The sequence below is a fragment of the Pygocentrus nattereri genome, chromosome 24 (assembly GCF_015220715.1).
Source record: "Pygocentrus nattereri isolate fPygNat1 chromosome 24, fPygNat1.pri, whole genome shotgun sequence".
Lineage (NCBI taxonomy): Eukaryota > Metazoa > Chordata > Actinopteri > Characiformes > Serrasalmidae > Pygocentrus > Pygocentrus nattereri.
In genome coordinates, this window is record NC_051234.1 from 22379082 (window position 1) to 22402472 (window position 23391).

The 23391-nt window shown below is 40.4% G+C and overlaps 1 protein-coding gene across 1 annotated transcript in view; it reads left to right on the plus strand.

Moving 5' to 3' along the window:
* The window catches only part of LOC108438397 (solute carrier organic anion transporter family member 5A1), a 75196-nt gene extending 54655 nt beyond the window's left edge, over positions 1-20541 (plus strand). Inside the window, exons 6-10 of the mRNA XM_017716191.2 lie at positions 3772-3970; positions 10938-11097; positions 11889-12130; positions 14219-14283; positions 15659-20541. Coding sequence (XP_017571680.1) covers positions 3772-3970; positions 10938-11097; positions 11889-12130; positions 14219-14283; positions 15659-16116 — 1124 coding nt within the window. The 3' untranslated portion in view covers positions 16117-20541. The remainder of the gene's footprint in view (positions 1-3771; positions 3971-10937; positions 11098-11888; positions 12131-14218; positions 14284-15658) is intronic.
* Positions 20542-23391: the final 2850 nt, after the last annotated feature.

Below are 23391 nucleotides of genomic sequence, written 5' to 3' on the forward strand. Positions count from 1 at the left end.
ATTGATTGATTGATTGATTGAATTTCCTTCTTTTTTTACCGTAATTTGTACATTCTTATTCCTGTATTAAAAGTTTATTTCCTTTTTATTGTGCTTATGCACTGTTGCCAGTTGTTTCTACAGTGTTTTATTTCTTTAATAAAACAGAAAACAAATGACACTCATATTAAAAAAAAAAAACAATATCAAATAAGTATTTTAATTTAAATGTAATAATTAAGCAGTATTTTTCTAAGAATCGCAATAAGCACCTGTTTTTCAAAATTGAAGATGTAAACAGTGATTCTCTGCAAAAAAAATCTTGGCAAGTTAAATGATCTAGTTATAATCTAGATATATCTTATACATTGCATTTAGAGATTGTTGTACGCTTATTGTGAGATTGTTTAATTTGTTTAAAGACATTTTTTACTCATTTTCAGAGAATTAATTAAGTGAAATTATCTCATTATTGGCAGGTATTCTTCCTTGTTGGAAGACATATGCTAAACTGTCAAGCAAAAATACCTGCCTGTGTAGTGAGATAATGGAGATATAATAGTTAATGTAGTGAGGGCCTTGTATTAAAGGCTCTATGTCCAACCTTTTTCTTACATTTTGAACCCCTGAGCTCCACAAAGACCTGATACCATCTCACCCCTTGCCCCACCACTTAGCGATTAACCCTCTATTTTGCATGTTCACGTGGTAGGTGGTAGGGTTTCGAGATTAAGGGTCTTGAGATGCAGGGGTAGGGTGAAGGGCTACATGGCCTTGCAAACAGAGGTTTTTCAGAGACACACTCCAGACAGAGTGTTATAAGAAAAAAAAAAATGGCAAGATGGCTGCGCGAGCGACCAAAGAAACCCACAAATGTGAGTCGTTTCTCTGTTAAAAGGTTACACTAATTATTGTATTATCTTAACTTACTGAGGTTTCAATGTGATATAGTCCTTTTCTACATCACAAGCAGAATAGTATGCTGAAGTCTCGATAGGTATCTAGCTAAATTTCCCGTTCCACCTTAAATGGAGTGGGAAAATTCGACCAAGATGTTGGTGAAGAGCTGACTTCAGCTTCATATCACTGGAGGATTAGGGGTGGTCAATAATACATGATTGTCCTGTCCCTTCCTCTTTGAAGGCATATGATGCCCTTAATGTAACTAAAGCCCAGCAGTAAGGAGCTGAACTTTCCTGTTCTTCTGCTGTCACTGCAGACGGGCAGGTCGACTACAGAGCACCGCTAGTAGCCTCTTAATGAAGTGATGTTCTTTTTTATTTGAGGGTGCCATTTTATAGGGAAGATTTTAACCACTACCTCTTGAAACTCAGTTCCAAGGGGTGACATGACACTCAAAAACAAGAGGAAGGGGTCAAAATAAGAAATGGGACTGGGCCTTGGTGTTTGTGTGGTTTTATGTACCAAAAACAGTGATACTACGTTTGTATGTGACCCTCTTCCAACCTTTCTTTATCCTTTGGAATTAAACAGGCTATAGACTGGGGTATGTAAATGATCTCTGTTCTGATTGGCTGACTTTTATGTGCTTCACTTATAAAGCGGTTCCAGCTAAAAGACCTCTTATTGACTCTTCAGTGTCAATAGGTGAGGCTAAACTGCTGTAGGCAAAATAGGTGGATATATGCGAATGTGTTGGATTTTATGACATCACAAAAACTCGAAGAATTCCAAAAGGGGCTGTTTTTGCAGACTGTTTTTGAATGATACATTTCCCATTGAAAGTCAATGGGGTCCATTGCTACCCCCAGGAGAAGGGATGGCTCGTTTGAGATTACTTGACATGCCCACGCCCACGCAACCACCCCCCCGAACACCCCCTCATCAGTATGGGTTGTTTCTGACACACTCACGGTTATATTTAGCCGGAGAGGATAGAAAAAGGTACTGGAATGTGTTTTCACAGCCTGAGTTGTCCTATCAATGCATATTTTACCACCTCAGTGTGCGTGTATGTGTTTATTGTAGCCTAATGAAGCTCAGCTGAGCGTGTGGTGCGATCCCCACTGAAGCAGATGTGTTTCTCAGATAATCATAAGCTTTAGCAGTCTGCTGGCTAGGCCGATGATGCAACTCATGTCTGTGTTTGAGCGTGCCTGTGTGTGCATGTGAGAGAGAGAGACAGAGAGAGGGAGAGAGAGAGAGAGAGAGAGAGAGAGACAGAGAGAGGGTATGCGATGTAAATAGTAATCCACAGCTGCTGGCCTGACTTGCCCCTGCCCATTATATGTCTCCCTGATGATGAGTTTGGTCAGACTCTGGCCTGAGGGCAGACATGTGCCCACCAGTGTGGACCTACAGAGTGACCTCCTACTGCCAACGGTCAGCTCTGACTTTCAGCTCTCATCACCTCACAAAGCTACAATCTCGCAAATACACAGCACTGACAGTCTCTCTCTCTCTCTTTCTCTCACACTTTCTCTCTCTATCTCTTCCTCTTTCACTCATTCTCACTCTGTCTTTCTTACTCTCACTCAATCTGTGTCTCTCTCTCTCTCTCTCTCTCTCTCTGTCTTTATCTCACGGTTACTCTCACTGTCTCTCCCTCTTTCCTTTTTTATTCTTATTCTGTCTCTCTCATTCTCTCACTCTGTCCCTCTTCCTTTCTCTTTCTTGTCTCTCCCATCTCTTACTCCTTCTCTCTCTCTCTCTCTCTCTCTCTCTCTCTCTCTCTCTCTCTCTCTCTCTCTCACTCTCACTCTCTCTCTCTCTCTCTCTCTCTCTCTCTCTCTCTCTCTCTCTCTCTCTCTGTCTCTCTCTCTCTCTCTCTCTCTCTATGTTCATGTGCTTTCTCTATAAGGTATTTTCTCTATGCTACCTCTGCTCAGGACTTGCAGAACCGTTTGGTAGGATGATGTAATGACGTAGCTGTTTGTGTGTGAGTTCTACATTTATGCTGCACTTTGCGTTACTTCCAAACCAAAAGCAATCAAATACGTTTGGGTTGACGGTCGCCAAATAAATGAAAGCAGTGCACGGTTTTCAATCCACTATTAATGAATGTCAAAAGGTCAATCTAATAACAACCTGGAGAGAGGAGCTGGTTAGCACCAGCCTAGCTAGCTTGCTACCAAGTCACCACAGAACAGGTTTGATTCTACCTCAAAGAAACACTACTGATGCACGTTTCACGTTTCAAGTTCCATGGTGTTTGCATCTGTATCCTCTATACTCGGCTAATGCTAGCTGGTTCCTCTAGTTAACTTATCCAGTGGGGTACAGACCCAAACACCACAGTACAGGTTTGATTCTGACTAATTGATGCTCTGCAAGAGATTGGTGTTGCAGTGCTGGAAAGTCGAAACTAAACCTGTTCTGTAGTAAGTAGCCTTCTGGGTTAAGCTAACGATAGCCTACTTAGCAGGGTAATAGTACAGGCTGAGTTCCAGCTAACTGTTGCTGTTTAGAGGATAAAGTCCCCGAGACCACACAGTTGAGTGACTAGTGTTGGAGTAACAGCCAAAATAGAATGTGTTCTGTAATATTTAGCCTGTTAGCTGTTGCTGAGCCGCTCTTGTGTGTCATTTTTCTTTAGTATTTCCTGGTTTTGATTTAGCAGCACAGCAGATGGAAAAAGACATCGTAACCAGTCTCATGTGTCCACGCCAATGCAGGACAGCATAGAACGGCCATTCAGCTCTACAATGGGGGAAAAATAAACCCCTGATGTTTGGCAGTGTGGATGTTAGCTGATGCAACAGAATGAACAGTTATTGTTCTCCTTCAAGCGTGTTGAGCTGTCCAATTTGTTTGTGTCTCGTCTTCCCTCAGGAGTGATCATCGTGCCTAGTGCAGGTGTGGGCATAGTGCTGGGTGGATATATCATAAAGAAACTGAAGCTGGGGGCCCGCGAGTCGGCCAAGCTGGCCATGATCTGCAGCGGAGTGTCCCTGCTTTGCTTCTCCACACTCTTCATCGTGGGCTGTGAGAGTATCAACCTGGGGGGCATTAACATCCCCTACACCACAGGGTAAGCCAAAGTAGCAGAAGAAAGAAATCACATTATGTCCTGGGGGAAATGTCAGAGTCTTAAAGTACAGTGAACCTTTCAGCATATGTATTATGTCAGCAGTTGAGAGAGGGTTATTTTCACCTAGGGAGGCCTGTTATGTCCATTTTAAACCCTCCATATCTCCTCCTTTATCGCTGAAAGCACTGGGCAGGCTTAAATTCTGCTTTATTTTACCAATAAAGTTTACGAAAAGCCTTTTGCATGTTTTAGATTTCATCAATGCACCAAGATAAGTCAGGATACACTGGGGTCACAGAGTACAGTCTGCCTGAGAGGAGCGTTTATGTTGCGTTATCATTCTTACAGGATGCAGGTGTAGACCACCAGCCGTTGCCTATGCAGAACGATGTTCACTACAGTTCTCACCAGATGGCATTTCACTACTTTTGTATGTGTTACATCAGACAGCTGTGTCCCACTGTAACATTACTGTAAAGGAATAAGTGGTGCTGTCATACTAGATGATTGTGTGTGAAGGAAGGAAGCAGGCAGATGGAGTTAAAAAGGCTTTTGCTTCTCTGTCATCTTTTAATCAGCCTTATCACCGGCACGGTGGCGAGGTGGGTAGCGCTGTCGCCTCACAGCAAGGAGGGCCTGGGTTCGATTCCCCGGCCGGGCGACCGGGGTCCTCTCTGTGTGGAGTTTGCATGTTCTCCCCGTGTCTGCGTGGGTTTCCTCCCACAGTCCAAAAGACATGCAGTCAGGCCAATTGTGTAAAATGATCAAATTGTAAGTCGCTCTGGATAAGAGCGTCAGCCAAAATGCCATTAATAATAATAATAATAATAAATCTTTTATTCATTTGAATTTTTTTGTGCGTCATGCTTTGTAATTGCAGAGTGTGGCATGTTATGAAGTGCAACATACAACAACTAAAGCCTTGTATGTTTCATCGTATCATTAAAATTTCTGACTATTTTGTACATATTGCAGTGTATGTATTAGGCCTGACTTGTGTGTGTATATATAGCTGATTTTATATATATATATATATATATATATATATATAATCATTATTAATTCATATTCTATACATTTTGTTTATTAAAAACTACACTTTTCTCAGCAAATAAACACATACTACACAAATAAATAGATTTTGAAAGTGTGTCTTGGGTGCCTAAGACTTTCGCACAGAACTGTATATAAGTAATTTTTAAAAAATTATATATATATAATTTTTGCTAAAAGAACTGAGACCGAGAATTAGAGAGGACTTTAAACAGCTTGAAAATATGTTATTTATATAGAGTTTTATTAAATATTTTCATTAACACTGTTAATATAAAAAAGCATATAGACTAAAATAGAATTTTAAAGCACAACTTTAGAAAACCCATTTTAGATGGCTTATTATTCTGGGATGTCTCTGCTATTTTTAATAAAAGACATTTGTAGTAACTTTAAAAAATTGAAGCATTTTTGTCATCCAAATTATATCTGTATTACAGACAAATGGAAAAAAATCACTTTCAAAAAGGGATCAATTGGTGTCTTTGCTCCCAAAATATCTACTAAAGCTGCACTGCATAAGATCTGAGGATTTGGCGACCTCTCTGGTCGAAATGTGTAATTGTGTGCGGAAGAATATTTTGTAATGCTGGCTGTGTTTTGGACCTCTTCCCCAAGGAGATGAATCTGTTGATTAAAAGAATATTCAAAGAGAACTCGCTCAGAACTTGATGAACAACAAGTCTTCTAAGGATGTAAATGAATCGTCTACTATTGCCGTAATATCTTCTTTAGTGTAATGTTGATTTTGCATTTGAGACCTTGACATCGAGCTGGACCTTCTTGTTGAGCCTCTGCATGACGTTAAGAAAAGACAGATGACGAAATAGACAGATGACAAAAATTTCCCACGAAATCCAGCTAGACATTGCTGACTTTTACATTATTATTATTTCTTTAAAAGGTGATTTTTCGGCCAAATCCCACTTAACCCCTGGCCACTACCACTTAACACTTAGCCCTCCATTTTGCGTTTTCATGTCTAGGGGTAAAGTGTCCCTGTGTTTGTTGAGATAGAGGGGTAGGGTGAAGTGTTAGGGCTTCATGGCCCTCAAAACAGAGGTTTTTCAGAGACTCACTCCAAACAGAGTGTTACGAGAAAAAAAGGAAAATAGCAAAATGGCTGTCTGAGCCACCAAAGAAAGCACAAATGTGAGTATTTTCTCTGTTAAAAATTACAATAACTGTTGTATTTTCTTAGTTTAATGTCATTTCAATGCATTTCATTTAAAAGAAGCATAAATAGTATGCTGATGTCTTGGTAGCTAGCTAGCTAAATTTCCCGTTCCATCTTAAACAGTCCAGCAGTTCTGACATCTGAAGCGTTATAATGTAACTGCTGCTCCATTTAAGGTGGAATGGAAAAATTTGAACAAGAAGCTGGTAAATAGCTGACGTCAGCTTCATATCACAGAAGAATTAGGGTGAGCGATAATAAATAATTAAAGCATCACTCCTTTCTGAAGTCATATAATATCCTGATTTTAACTTAAAAGCACCATTTTACGCTCCTCTGCTGTCACTGCAGACGGGCAGGGTCGCCTACAGAGCAGCGCTTGTAGCCTGTTAATGAAGTAATGTTCTTCTTTATTTCAGGGTCCCATTTCATAGGGGAAGATTTCAACCACTGCCCCTTGTGATTCAGTTCAAGGTTACACTCAAAAACAAAGGGTAGGGGTAAAAATAAGAAACTGAGCTAGGGCCTGGGCCTTAGTAGCGCATAGACACCGTATTAAATGTTTTAAAAGGAAAGATGATGTAACACAGTGGTAAACATGCTCCTCTCTCAGCTCCTTTCTCTCTTTTTGGAATGTATTGCAGGCATCAAATTTGGAATGAGCATACATTTCATTCATCAGGTCAAACAATATTGTGTTTTGGTGCTCTTTTCAGTTTAACATGGTTCAAACAGACTTTTCTAATCACTGCTTGTATTTGCCACAACGTTTTTTTGGAATTGAGGCTTGTAAATGTGCAGCCCTCAACACAAACTCTCTGTCCGCATCAAACCAGCTAACTAGAACAGCCTGTACACATTCTTATCATAGATATTGGATTAGAAACTCTTATCCACATGAGGCTGTTTGGAGGGGGGTGGTTGCTGTGTTTGAGGAAGACATGGCAGGAAGCTGTGAGGCCCGTTTATGAAAGGAGAGGCAGTTATGGAATTTCAGCGGTGACCCGGTGCTCTAAAACGCACTCCGGGACGTTCATGTCGTTTGCGTTTCGTGTTAAAGCCCCTTTTCCTGTTCCTCAAGGTCACTGGGTGTAGCCTGGGGTCACTCTACAGAAGAAAGCCTGACGTTAAACGTGAGCCATGAACCGTTGTGCTTTATCTGGACGGCTGCTTTCAGAAGCAGTATTAGCTGTCTGTTGGATGTCCGCTCGTGTTTTACGTAATGAAGCATCTGGTGCCATCAGTCTGGCACCTAATCTGAGTCTGATATGTATAATTACAACAGTCTGCTCACAGTTACGTATTCCAGAATAGAATTCCAGGCCTTGCAGATAAAGTTGTTTAATGTTGTGTAAAAGAGCCCAGTTAGTTTTTAAAAGGAAATCCACCGTTTTTTCTGCATGATTCCATCCAAGAGATGCAAACAAATGTGAAATGTTCATTGTAGAGAAACTTACTGACTCAGATTTCTTTACAGTGGTGGTGATGGGAACCAGGGGGCACAATGTCTACAACACTATTATAGCCATATTATTCACTATCCAAAACCAACAGTGAACCTACACATATAACTACAAGTAAACTATGACATAAAAGCTTAGAAGACATGTGGGTTCACCCACTTTTGTCCTTTTTGTCTGTAGATCAGTATGTCATTCATTATCATGAAATACATAGGTAGGTGTATTTGAAATTACTTACCAACTCCACATGGTTTGAGGCATTTAGGAAGTTTCCAAGATGCTAACTGCTGTACAAAAGGTTCCATTATGTGTAAGCTGCCTCGTAGCTCCAGAAGCAAACTTCAGACATCAAACAGACATTCTTAGCTGATTGATTACATTTGGTAAAATGGGGAAATGGTCAAAAAATCTCACTTTTTGCCAAACTATGACTTTAAATGCCAAATTAAATGTAATCTCGTAATATTCTCTGTCATTATATTGCTCATGCAGTCTGATCTGTTTTCATATGTAATGTTGATGATGGTAAAATAGTGGTAAATCAGAAAAAATACATTTTCTTTGGGGACTATTTTGCCCTGGAACACCCTGCATGTACCTCTCCACCATGAATGAATTAAAAATAAGTAAATAAAAATGTTTTATGCAAAAACATCTCAAAACTAACCTAAGTCAATGTCTCAGGCATCACACAGTGAATTCCTACCCATTTCATGTAATAACTTTCTATGAGGGGGCTTTCACAGGCATTAAACTCTTCAGACGTCTGGTTCCTATCACCACCATTGTGACCAATTCTGACTCCAGGTTTCTCTAGAATGAGCCATTTCACACCAAAAAATTCTAATGACTTTGTTTACATCTTAACCTTTTACTTATGCAAAGCTTTAAAAAAGTCAGTGGAATTCTCCTTTAATTCTTAGTTGCAGCAAATCGAATTCGACATTAAAAAAGTGTGAAGTGCAGATTCTAAACTCTCCATCCGTACCACCTTTGTGTTTGTAGGTAGCAGATGTTGAGTTTGAGAAGAGAAGATTGTGAGTTTAGCGTATCATACATAAACCTGCATACGTTTTAAGGAAAATAGCTGGAGTGGTTTAGTTTTTATAGCACAAAAAAAGAAAATAAGTCAAGTAACTCATCTTTGTGTTTAAAAAATGGTGTTATTATTCAAAGAAGCACATTAAAAATATTTGAAATAAAATTGAGAAGTGGATCCATTTTTGTCGTAGTGATTCCTCTTCAGTTCAACAAGCTAAGAAAAACAGTAAAACAGTAAGTAGTAAGACAGAAAAACAGAAATACATGAAATTTTGGTTATTAATGAAATATTTTTTGTGATTATATTGATTATACAGGTGTGTGCAAAAGTTTGCATGTCCCTGTTTAAATTTTGTTTAATTGATTTTCAAAGTAACGGTAAGTTAACACCTCTGCAGAGAACACACTTCTGTGCATTTACACTATGTTCACATTACAAGCCTCATTGCTTAGTTCCAATTTTCACATTTGTGTAAGTGAGAGGATCAAATCTTGTGAACAAACTGCCCTGATACAGCGACCCGCATGTCACATCCTCCGTGTGCTTCACCACAAACTAACCAGCAGAACAGGCCTTTGTTGTGAAGATAGCTCGCTCTGCACAGCTCTCAGCTGCTCATTACTGAGACGAGGAGTGTAAAAGTATGCATTTACAGCAACGTTTACTGGCTCTAACTTCAGGTTAGGTGTTGTTGCCATGGTAATACTGAATTATGGCTCATGGTAGTGGGGAAAAAAAGGGTTGCATGGCCATGAATCGGATATGTATCTGATCCTAGGACCACATTAAAGAACATATTGGAAAGAAATAAACTTAAAATGTTTTTAAATAATAATGTTTTGTTTTTTTCCCAGTATAATTTGTACCACTTAGTTACACACATTACACATATAAATTACATGCATAATTTAAATATTCAGATATTCGTTCAGAAATTCCATTTATTCCAAGCAGCTAAACTCCTGTTCAAGCCAGCCCTTATTATATTGTTAATCAAACTACATCTTCAATCTTAACATTGCAGTCACCCAGCACTCTGCCTGTTCACCATCCTGCCATCAGGCAGGAGATTCCGCAGCATCCAGGCTAGAACAACCCAGTTAATGAACAGTTTCTACCCACAGGCTGTCAGGTCTCTGAGTAAGCTGTGAAACTGTGGGTCCTTCCCCAACTACCATTTCACTCAGTCACTGTGTCTGCATTATTATATCATCTCTGCTATGGACAATGACACCTTAACACTAAGCCACTTTAAAGAACAATAACACTGACTCACTTGAGTCACTTTAATATGTATATTGGCTGTATATTTTGTGTATATTTAATATTTCAAGTTGTTTCTTATTTTACTTTTGCTTATTTACTGTAATTATCTGAGCCTCACCACAAGCATTTCAATGCATAAATGTCCTGACATGTTGTGCAAATGACAAATAAGCTTGAAACTTGCTAAACAGCCAAATGTTCATATTCAAAGCTATGTATTATTATTGATGAAATATAACAATAATTGACAGTAATAATTATTATTATTTGTATAGCACTTTTCTTGCTGGCAGCAGCTCAAAGTGCTTTACAGACAGGTAATAAAGCCTAACAGCAATGCAAGAAATTATAAGTATTAATTTAGAATATAAGAAAACAACGTAGAAATTAAAAGATAAAAACCACGAGATGTAGAGTTGTAACTAAATGCTAAGTTAAGAGATGTGTTTTTAGATGCTTCTTAAAAGTGAGCACTGAGCTTTGCTGTCTAGTAAAATGTGGACTTGAATTCCACAGTTTAGAAGCAGAATAAATGAACGAGGCCTCTCCATGTTTTCTCACTGGCATTAGTAATACAAATTTGGTCTCTCATTATTGACACGTCCCTACAATTTAATGTTTGATTAATTGCCTGGGATATTCCTCTGTAAATATTTAAAGAAAACTTAATTATAGACTGAGATTGAGAGGATCACCTATTCTCTATATGAAGAGCCTCATGGGGAGGAAAACCGGCAGTGATTCCAACTTTTCCCATCCTCTTCTGCCAGCTTTACTCTGGGTGTTGTGGTAACTCTGATCCCTCCATTCTGCTGCAGATCCGCCAGGATAACACTAAGTTAGCTGGAGCTCCAGCTGACTGCCCTGTGTTTGTAGAGGGAAAGAGCTGTGTTTGAATGTGCCAGGGTTTCCCATCGTCTCAGCTACTGTTTATTCAGTCTCTCTCGCTCTCTCTCTCGCTCTCAGGCCGACCCTGACGCTGACCCACAGGAACCTGACAGGCAGTTGCAATGTAAACTGTGGCTGTAAAATACACGAGTATGCTCCTGTTTGTGGCTCCGACGGCATCACCTACTTCAACCCCTGTCTGGCGGGCTGCAGTACGGTCGGAAACAACAGCACTGGGGTGAGCATCTATCTGACCCCTACGCAGGCCAGACTGAGACCATATGGACGGTATCAATGCTGTTAGGTGCAACACACCAAAAGAAAAGAGTGCAGCACTTATTAAAGTATCTTACTGACTAACTTAATGTCGAGTTGTTGGCTAGCAGCTACTTAAGCTATTTAATTTCGTCCCAGGTCATGAAGGTTTCGGTCCATATATGGAAACTTAAGTTGCAAAATAGCTCATTCGGAATTAACTGGTTTCACATTGTCACGGAAAGGTATTTACATATATCTATGCATCTTTACCAGTTTAGCCCTGCCTATTGATGTAGAAGTCTTAAAGGCACAATAACAAAAGCAGCCTGTTTGGTTCTAAGGCATAAAGTCAGAAAATGGTCAGGTAAAAGTGAATTAATATCATAACTAATAAAAATACAATTTGAGCAAATGTTCACTGAGGGCTTTAATTTTTGTATTGTATTACTGAACCGAACAACAAACATTTAACTAATCTAGAAAGAAATGGTTTTAGCATGGACAGGATTGATGGCAACACAAAGAATAATGGTCTTTTGTAAAGTCAGTACTAAAATAAGTAATGAGGAGAAGAAGAGGAAATTTGTGTTTTATCAGGAAAAATAAAAACTAGATAAGAAGTCTAGTGTTGATGTTTGTAAACAATGTTCCAGTTCATTATGTTCATTATCTTTTTAGCACTGCATTATTTGCATGTTTTGTTACTTGTATGCATGTTATTTCCTCTATTAAGCTCCACATAGCAATGTGTGCTTTTGTCTCTCTCCCCAGATCAGAAACTACACAGATTGTGCATGTGTCCAGAGCAGACAGGTCATCACCCCTCCCACCAGTGGTCAAGGCAACCAGCTCCAGCTGGTCATTGTGAAGACCTACCTGAACGAGAATGGGTTTGCCCTGTCGGGAAAGTGTGACCGCACCTGCAACACACTCATCCCCTTCCTCATCTTCCTCTTCATCGTCACACTCATCACTGCCTGCGCGCAGCCCTCCGCTATCATCGTCACTCTCAGGTACGTAAAATATAATCATGCAGATCTTCACAATCATGCAGATCTTCACAATCATGCAGATCTTCAGCTCTTGTAAGGGCTTCACAATGTAGAATTTGTTCATTATTACCACAGTGAACTAATGTAATGAAATTGTTCATGTGATGGAACCAATTTTGAATCCGAAAATGAATCTGAGAACTTTCAGTTCGCTCGACCCACATTCCAAGTCCAGACCGGAGTCGAATGTTTGTCTGATTCTGCCCTGACCAGCAACGCACAAGTTTTGACCCGAAACTGACCCATGTCCAACAAAATATGGTCTGAAATTGACCGAAACTGTTCTAATTAATTATGTGCATTATTTTGTGAATTTCCCTGCTGTGGGACTAATAAAGGATTATCTTATCTTATCTCTTATCTTTTGCTGTTGTCGGAAGAAAACTCGCATCTCCGTTTTTGATGTTTATTTTTTGACATAATTTGAAAATACATGTTGCCCTTTACGATGTATGTAAATTTCATGAAGAATGGACCGAAAGAAATTCGCAAAAATGACTTGGAAAAATGTCTGGTTCCATTGACTTGCATTAAAAATAAAGTAGGTTTTTTCCTTCTCCTGTGAAGTTACCATTTTGGAGATACAAGGTTTTCTTCTGACAACAGCGATATGCAACTAACTTACTTCTAATAAGTGGTTAATCTTTCAACTATTTTTCTGATAAATCGACTAATCTAAAGTTTATGTTCTTGTTTCAGTGAGAAATAAATTCTATTTTTTATGGATTTAAAAGGAATGCTTTTAGTTGTTTGTTTAAGTCCCCAAACTGTTAACAAAATACATTTTAAAACTTCGTATGCGTCCTTAGTTATCATTTACTGGCTTTTTATTAATTGCGTTGAGAGTTTTTATCTCCTTACCTTTCCTGTTTTCTCAGTACTAGACTCTGATCATTTATGTGTTGGAACAACTGACACATTGATTCTTCATTAAGCACTATGCCTGGAGTGAATGACTGGCATGCTTGTATATTTTACAGATTTTAAAGGGCCCATATCATACGTTTGATTAAATATTTCCCCAAATCTACTTCTAACATTTGTGTGGATTTATCTACCAAAATCATCGTTCATTTTTTCGTCTCTGTTTTCCAACCTCTCTCCATTCATTAGAATATAAACAGACTGTTATTTTTACTGTGCCTTTAAGACTGATTGGCTGCCTCTATTGTGTCTTATTTTAAAAAGCAGTCCAGGCTGAAACACTGCTTATAACTTCAGCATGAGTGATGTAGGCTGAATGTAATTTGTGGATCTTCCTCTCTTGCGTTTGTCTCCCTTCACTTCTGCCATCAATCAGTTTTGTCTATTCTGCCCCCCCGCCCCCCCAAACACATTCTATAAACGATATAGCATCTGTTGGTATGGTATGAAATCTCTTGCAAACTGTTATTTATTCTATTATATATACAAGACATGCTGAATAAAATCTGCTATTTCTAAGGATGGCACTTAATAAATTACAGTGTGGCCATCGTTAGATCACTATGTGTTCTGATAAAATGACCACCTGTCCAAAATCAAGTTTAAATGCCAACTGTACTGGCCCGAATCAATTCGCTGTTATTATATTAATTTTCTCACCAGTGTGGGTCTTTGTGCCAACACACCAGATTAATGCAGTAAGAAATGCAGATTAAAATCTGTTCAAGGTGGCAGGTGGGCTGTGAGACCCGAACAAGACATCTGATCTCACCGTCCACCGTGAGCACTCACATCCTAGTGGGTTTAGGCCAATATTTATAGCTTTGTCTCAGATTGCAGTTGTGAATGTGCTGTTAAAATCACAATATGATGTTTTCTACACAGCGTCCATCCCTAACTGTATTAAAAATAGCTAGATCTAGATAGCAGTCGATCAACAGTGTAAAGATAGCAATGGATCAACTAACTACATTATTAATGTCTATTTACATCAGCAGAATAATGGATAGAAAAAATAGCAGAATGACTTTGTAGAGCTCCAGCTGAGCTTTTCAGTTCCACACATTGTAACCAAATAGGTTTCCATGAAGTAATCCGATCCCCTGCGTCTCCTCTGTTTTGTAGGTCAGTGGAGGAGCAGGAGCGGCCGTTTGCTTTGGGAATGCAGTTTGTGCTGCTGAGAACACTCGGTAAGTTACAGCGGCAGGGTTTTCCTGCCCTATCAGCACTATTAAAGCAGACAGACCAGGAATGTAAAGTCCAGTCTTCATGAGGTTTTTAATCAGTACTTTATATTACATGTGGGCACATTCTTCTCTCTCTCTCTCCCGTTCTTCTGAAATGTTCAAATGCTCTGTGGTTTGTTCATCATTCTCGGGGTGCTTTTAAGCTGTTAATGCCAAGAGCCTATATTACACATAGCTTCAACAATGCTGCCCCCTAGTGGCCTTATATTGTGTTACACAACATATGATGATATTATCAAAAAGAATTAAATGAAAACCACTGATTTTTCAACATGAATTCATTTAGAGTGGTTTGATATGAAATGGTTCATTGTAAAGAAGTTTAGTGGCTCTTATATTTACAGTGGTGGTGACAGGAACCAGGGGTTGTGAAGTATAGCCATTTTATTTATTAAGCAAAATCACCAGAACCTACACATATTTTCACAGGTTTTATAAGTAATGTTGATGTTGGTAAAAGAGTTACTAGTTTTCTTTGGGGACTAGGTTACCTGTCAGTAACCTTATGAATAGATTTTTAAAAATGTGTTTTAGGCCAAAACCTCCTCAAAATTTTTGTAAATCAACATCTCAGTTATCAGGCAGATTATTCAGAACTATTTCATGTAATAACTTATTGTGAGGGCTTTGAAAAATATTAATGTCTGACGTCTCGTTCCTGTTACCACCACTGTGGACAATTCTGACTTAGTAAGTTTCTCTAGAACAGAGCATTTTATGTCAAAACAGTCTGACATTAGTTTGTTTATATCTTATAAAGTTGATTGTGTGAAGATTTTTCAGTTGAGGTGGTTAAAAAAGATAAAAGGCCTGGCTCAAGTAAAATCTATTAGCCATTAACTGAAGAGGTGAATAAATGAGGCTGAAGAATGGCTCAAACTCAAAATTAAGTCGAGGAATGCACAAGTGGATATAACCTAATATAAGTAAAGTAAAAATAAACAATAAATAATATAAGTAAAACTAAGCCTGAATAAATAAGAAAAAATAAGATTGAGCCACAACTCAAAAAACAATGTATATCCAATTTTTTCTGTTTATTTGTGTGTATCATTTGAATACAGCAGCTTTTACACTGTGTGAAAATTTCATGCTGAATGAACCAATAAAAATGCTCCAAAATTCAGTTAAATGAAGTAATCTCTACAATAACTTGCATTTAACAGGCATTCTTTGTAAAGTTGCTGAAGTTTGTTTTTCTTCTCAGAAAGTAACAATATATTATAATTTGTATTTTATTATATAATTTATTATAAAAACTCCATAACCTAGTATTCTCCATAATCTCCATAATTATCTCTCTCATCTTAACATGCAGCCTACATTCCAACGCCCATCTACTTCGGCGCTGTGATCGACACCACGTGCATGCTGTGGCAGCAGGACTGCGGCGTGCATGGCTCGTGCTGGGAATACGACGTCACCTCCTTCCGCTTCGTCTACTTTGGCCTGGCCGCGAGCCTCAAGTTTGTGGGCTTCGTCTTCATCTTCCTCACCTGGTACTCCATTAAGTACAAAGAAGAGCGTCTAGAGCGCTGGAGGCAGAGTCTGCCGCCGCTGGGCACCGTCAGCGAGATGGTGTGCCATGCAGGCGGCCAAAAGAGCCACGCCCGCACCCGCTCATGCCCCATATTTACTCCACGGCCCGAAGTACTGGAGCCACAGCCGCCACCGCTGGGCCGCGGCCAGAGTAGCCAGAGCTGCCCTGGAAACACGCTTAAAGCAATAACACCTCTGGCCCCTTGCTCCATGCAGGACGTCAACGCACACATCTGAGGGTTGGCTTCGCCCCCAAATCCATTGGCGCTGTTAGTGGGGGGGTGGGGGGATGTAAAAAAAAATGCCCTGAATGATTCATGGGCCCTGGGCTGGGGTAGGGGGTCGGTTCCAGTGTTGGTAATTCTCAGGGGGCCAAGCATTTCTAGCCTCGCTCCTGCCCCAACTCCATGTGCCTTCCTGTCCTGTGTCCCTCTTCCACACACTGGGCTGACTCCGCCCCACCTCTTTGCTTTTCTGAGGGATCTGGCTGCATCTATTTTTTTTTTTTTTTTTTTTTAAAGGTGCCATCAGCGCATGTCATCAGAAGCGGACAAAATAGTCAACCTGCATAAGCAAACAATGGAGGTACATTGACTTGTACATTCAATAAGACGTTATAGATATAAGGTGCTAAATGGGGTTGGGAGGGTGTTATCGGTGTTATTTCTTCTGTATTATGTCTTGGAAATCAAAATGACTATCAAAAATGCACCACAAGCACAAATGGGAAACCCGTACTATGCAAGCTTTGCCGCTATGCCCCTCTGTGTATTACTTTCTACTGTGTATCTCTTCAACCAATCAGTATCCAGTATTCCAATCAAGGACATCTCTCACTCTCACTCTCACTCTCACTCTCTCTCTCTCTCTCTCTCTCTCTCTCTCTCTCTGTCTGTCTCTCTCTCTCTCTCTCTCTCTCTCTCTCTCTCTCTCTCTCTCTCTCTCTCTCTCTCTCACTATCTCACTCTCTCTCTGAATGTTGCTGATGTGAAAAATCCACTGTTGTTTGTTCCAATGTCTTACACTGGGCCATATGGGGCAATTTCAGGAGCTCTGAGGGGAGCCTTTTCTCCCCCCCTCTGGACTTTTCATGCACCATCGCCCCTTCGATTTCAGTGCCTAAGGCTGCCCGTGCAAGCAGTGACACCTACTGGCCAACATGGAGCAGGATCAGGTGGACAGCAAAGAAACCATCCATCATCATCATCATCATGAGAGGTCAGCTAGCACTCCAGTTTTGGACTCGCTCACAAGTATTCTGTCACATCAAGCAGGGAAAAAAAACACAAAACAACAAATAAAGCCAAAAACAAACAAACAAAAAGATGATCCATGGAGCTCAGTGAAATGCACTGTTGAATGAAATGCTGGTCAGCATGGATGGACCTGACTCTGCTTTAAGCAGTTCAATGACCCAAAGGAGCATGGTTTAGTCCCAGCAGGCCTGACAGTTGTTCATGTTAACCCTCCTGCAGCTATAATCAGCCTTGATGCTTTAGCAATAGCATTACTAAACTGGCAGCAGTATTTTGATACTAAATCAGGATATATCATCAGAAGCATGTGCTTCTGCTCTTGCAGCATTATTTCTCTCAGAGATGTGTGGCCTATAATGTGAAATAGCAGTTCTACCCTCATGCATCCATTGACGTCCATAATATCTCTGATCATTTTAAGAAAGCAAATTGCTGCTTAGATAAAACGTCTCTACATCAAGCCAACATTTATTATAACAGACTACTAAAGAATTATTATTAAGAATACTAAACCTGTATCCTCTGACACTGCATCATTTTGCATGGTGTAGTGTAGCTCAGTAGACATTTAGGATGGGGTAGTCCAGCATGCAGGAAACGAGACCCATCCAAATAAAATATAAAGCAGACACATCATGATGTCAGTCATTTTAAAATCCCTATATCAATATACATGCTCATTTACAGTAGTAGGGTTTTTTTATGAACAGTTTGGCCATTTGAACTATGCGCTTACTGGCCACTTTATTGGGTACTCTTAATCTACATGCATTGACCGTTATCAGGTCCAGTTATTGAGAGGATGCATTGAAGTTTTACAGTTATATATGTGTAACATATGTCTGTATGTTTTACCCCCATTCATCAATGGTCAGGACCACCACTGAGCTGGCCTGAAATTTTGTTACAAACCTGGATACAGCACCAAGTTTGAGTTTAAACCTGACCAGAGAGCCACAGAATTCTGTCCCAACCCGGCTCAATCCAAACCACGTCAAGTTGTGTCAGAACCGGACCCAAGCCCAGCAAAATTCTCACCAGGCCCGTCATCACCCAACATGCCCAATAAAGCATGGCATGAAAGTACCACTAATGCCAGATTCACCAATATCTTCCTAAGTTTTATCTTAAATGTCTTCTTGAGAAGGGTCCTAGGAAATAGTCTACATCAGACACACAAAGGTGCGAGCAGTTCCTGCAGTTAAGAACTGCTCACATCTTTGTGTTCTTACCCGAGAACAAATTCCAAATAGGAAAACACTGGTGATTGTCAAAACTGCATGAGTGGGTTTTAAGAAGAAATTTGGTAAATGAGGCCCAAAAGGTAATGAAAGTAAGGAGTAAAACCTCAACAGTGGGAGGTGAGAACCTGAACCAGATGCGAGACTTTGTCTTGTTGGCTTTGGACAGATATTTTAGCCTAAGGAAAAATATCCACCCAGCATTGTCTTGTGGCCAGAAACTGACAGCTGGTGAAGGTTCAGAGGATTTTGTAGACAGACTGTGCAGCAACAGATGAACGATCATCAATGACTTTACATCTACAAAGTCTGTAGCAGAGTGGACAGTAAGTGGACAGTCCAGTAGCGCTGCATTGCTGCATCTGCTCTTCCACAGCCTAATGTGCCTTTAACACTTGGCATGCCAGGCCACTCCATGTGCAGTGCAGTCTCATGTTGCTCATTGTAGCCTTTCACTTCAGCACTGGGCAGCACAAAACTGTGCAGCACAAAACTTTGTCCAGGAAACATCTATCTAGAAACAGTACAAAATTCAGTAATTTTGCAGTATTGTGCAATCTAGGTCCATCATTAAAACAGACTACCAGGAATGCTTTCAAACAGTGCTATATGCTTAAATGTCATCTAGTTTATTTAATTAATAAAATGGATTAAAGACATTAGCAGGTCATATTAACTTATCCACCACCAGAAAAAACAAATGTGGACAGAAAGAGCTCTTAGCTATCACTATCGGCATCACTGCAGTGGTGGAAAGGATCCCAGACTCAAATAATACATGCTGAGAGGTGGTTTTGTGGGGGTCCTGACAGTTGATGAATGGGGTAAAGTGGGGCTAACCGATTACTCAGAGAAACAGATGGGCTACTGCAGAACTACAGAGTGGACCTATAAGGTAAATGGACCTGTTCAAAGTGACCGAGTGTAGAGGTAGGTGAAGCTAATGAAGTTGCTGGCGAGTGTATATTAATTCGCCATGTCAGTGACGTACATCTTTAATTATATCCATTATTCTGAGAACATCTTTCACAGTTCATATTTGAAAGTTTCTGGTTACACTGTTAGAATGTGAACTACATTATTTGTAACTGTAGGTGTAAAAAAAGGGGTGTATAAAGAGGGCGTACAAAGTAGCTAGAACCTTTTAGACTAACCCAAGTATTCAACGTAGACAACCACCTAATATGTGGACGAGAAGAGAAAACAATATATTGTTTTCTGTGCCTGCATTACCTGAAGTACCTGCATTATGCATTGTTTTGGCTGTAATTTATATGGGTTTCCTTTTGCAAAGTGATTTTTTTTTCTTAGGGAGGGACATAGAAAACATTGAAATGCCCCTCATTTAAACTGGATGAATTTCTTGGGTTCTTCTTGAGTGTCACCGAAAGGACCTTACAAAACTAGGTAACACTTTACAGAAGGGCAGCAATTGAAAGGCTATATAAGCTGTGCATGACAACTGACATAAACCTAGATAAACCTTCATAAATGTTCATGTAGGCTTATGTAGGTGCCCTGTGGCCATCCCTTCAGTAAACTGTTACTCAGAACTAGTTTATTATTATTAGTGGTATTATTTATTACTGTTGTTACAGTTAATATCATCTGACCATGCCACTGCTTTGTAAGAGGTGGAGTGACCATATGTTGACGTGGTCAGTGGATTTCGGAGCCACTGTGCTTGCACTATTCCTTTGCCTGTTGTGACAAAGAAACTGAGACATCCTCCGCTGTTATTCCTAAATATCTCTGTCTCTCAGTGTGGTTGGACGTCGCCTTTTCCTGCTGAGCTTGAGATAGGTTGGTGGTTTTTGCTGTACTGATTTAAGTGAAAATTTGGTATCTTTTACAATAAGCTGGTTCAAAATGACTACATACAGCAACGTCTGATCGAAGCCTGTCTATCCTTAGTGCTGTCAGCAACAAGTGGTCAACGTGAGGCATGTCCTTCATTTGCTCATGTGGATTATTTCAGGTAGATCTTTTACTTTTGTGTTTTGTTTTGATCGGCATATTACCGACATGTATTTATTGAAATAAAAGAAGACAAGCTGTATTAAAAAGGTCAGGCTCCTGCTCTGTGTTCCTCAGGACCAGAAGTGAATACATCATTTGTGAACATTTTGGTTTACAAATACCTTGAATACTTGATATTTGTCATTAAAAAAAAAAAAGAAAAAGAAAGTTTTGTCTTTTGTCTTTTGTTTTTTGTCTTTGTGTTTGTTCTGTTTAGAAGTGATATATGAAGTAATACTATCATGGATGTCACACCAAGCCAAAAAGAAAAAAAAATAAATTAAAAATCAGACTTCCAACATATGACCTGGAAAACATACCTCAGAAAACTTCAGGAATCGCTTTCAAATGCTGGACATAACTGATGGAGAACTAGAGGAGCTAAATGAACTCAAACATCATCAAAGAAGAATCAGAGAAAAAACCTGGTGAGAATGAAAAAGGGAAAGAAATCAAAGTGGATGACTGATGTTCCAGTGGAGATAACAAAAAAAGACGAGAGACCAAAATCAAGAAGGACGAAGATATTTTATGGGAACTAAACTAAGAATTCCAGTGAACTGCCAGGAAGGGCAATACTACATCTGTAAAGATATTGAAAAAGGGAACAAGAAGGATGTTTTATCAGTAAATATGAGAAACAAATTTCAGCCAAGTGTTGATACTCTGAGAGACATCAGTTCTGCTTTAGCATCAATAAAACAGGCCAATCTGCCTATTATCATCCACCTCGAAAATACGTACAAGGACAGGATCCTTAATAAATGAATATGTATTATTTCAATGTTTAGTTATGGAGATCCATATTTCATTTTTCATGTGTCAAACAACAGTGCAAAACCTGTATGCAGTGTTTATTCCAGATGTGGCCCATATATTTAAACTAAATACAGGTTTAGCAGTTACATATTGTGGCTCACCTGCATTGCGGCAACATAATTTAACTGGCTTTATGTAACTCAAAGACTCAATGAAACGGTGGTAAACAAATTCTTATAAAAAGGAAAAATTTACACCAATTTAAACCTGAAAAACACCTCAAAGCAGCTTGTCCTTTCCACTTTTTACAGTGTACTACAAGGTGTGAAACTGTCACTGAGGCAGTAACCCTCAAGCGTACATCTCAGTACCATTAGCCAGGGAACCATCAGAATTATATTTTCTAAGTTGTATTGACTCCACACACCCCATCTCGTCTCTTTTCATGGCTTATTATTTAGACTTTTTATTAGACTGTTCTGTTTAAAACATTAGGCTATGAAATGGTTTAAATATATATCCATCCATCCATCCATCCATCCATCCATCCATCCATCCATCCATCCATTATCTTCCGCTTTTCAGTCATTACCCAAAGCTCATGACCATAGGTGAGGGTGGGAATGTAGATCAACTGGTAAATCGAGAGCCTTGCCTTATGGCTCAGCTCTTTCTTTACCACAACAGACCAGTAAAGAGCCCGCATCACTGCTGACCCAGCACCAATCCGCCTGTCAATCTCGCGCTCCCTTTCACCATCACTCGTGAACAAGACCCTGAGATACTTAAACTCCTCCACTTGAGGCAAGAGCTCATCCCCGACTCAGAGACAGCTCTCCACCCTTTTCCGCCTGAGAACCATGGCCTCGAATTTGGAGGTACTGATTGTCATCCCAGTCGCTTCACACTCAGCTGCAAACCGATCCAGCGAAAGCTGAAGTTCACGGTCTGATGTCCCCAATAGGACCACATCATCTGCAAACAGCAGCGATGTGACCTTAAGGTCACCAAACCGGACACCCTCCATCCCCTGACTGCGCCTAGAAATTCTATCCATAAAAATTATGAATAGAATCGGTGACAAAGGGCAGCCCTGATGGAGTCCAACTCTCACTGGGAATGAGTCTGACTTACTGCCGGCCATGCGAACCAAAACTCCTGCTTTGTTTGTACAGGGCCTGATAGGCTCATAGCAAAGAGCCATGTACCCTGTACTCCCGAAGCACCTCCCACAGAATACCCCGGGGAACACAGTCGAACGCCTTCTCCAAATCCACAAAGCACATGTGGACAAACTCCCATGAACCCTCCAGAATCCTGGAGAGGGTGAAGAGTTGGTCCAGTGTTCCACGACCAGGGCGGAACCCGCACTGCTCCTCCTGAATCCGAGGTTCGACTATAAGCCGGACTCTCTTCTCCAGTACCCCTGCATAGACCTTACCAGGGAGGAGTGTGATTCCCCTGTAGTTGGAACACACCCTCTGGTCCCCCTTTTTAAAAAGAGGCACCACCACCCCAGTCTGCCAATCCAGTGGCACCACCACCGATGTCCACGTAATGTTGAAAAGGCGTGTTAGCCAAGACAGCCCCACAACATCCAGAGCCTTGAGGAACTCAGGGCGGATCTCATCCACCCCTGGAGCCTTGCCACCAAGGAGCTTCTTAACTACCTTAGCGACTTCAGCCTCAGCAATGGACAAGCCTATTCCCATGTCCCCAGACTCAGCCTCCTCACTGGAGAACGTGTCGGTAGGATTGAGATGGTCCTCAAAGTATTCCTTCCACCGCCCAAAGACGTCTTCAGTCGAAGACAGCAGCACACCATCTCCACTATATACAGTGCTAGTGGCACACTGCTTTCCCTTTCTGAGTCGCCTGACTGTTTGCCAGAATCTTTTTGGAGCCAACTTAGTCATTTTCCAAGGACTCACCAAACTCCTCACGCACCTGGGTTTTTGCCTTGGTGACGACTGAAGCTGCAGCTCGCTTGGCCTGTCGATACCTGCCAGCTGCCTCTGGTGGCTCACAGGCCAACCATGCCCGGTAGGACTCCTTCTTCAGCTTGACGGCATCTCTCACCTGGGGTGTCCACCACCGGGTTCAAGGATTACCGCCCCGACAGAAAAAAACATCAGCCAGAAAGCATAGGTACTGAGAAGTGGTCTGTGGTCCCCACCTGCAGAACCACTCCTTTATTGAGTGTGTCTTGCTAATTGCCAATAATTTCCACCTGTTTT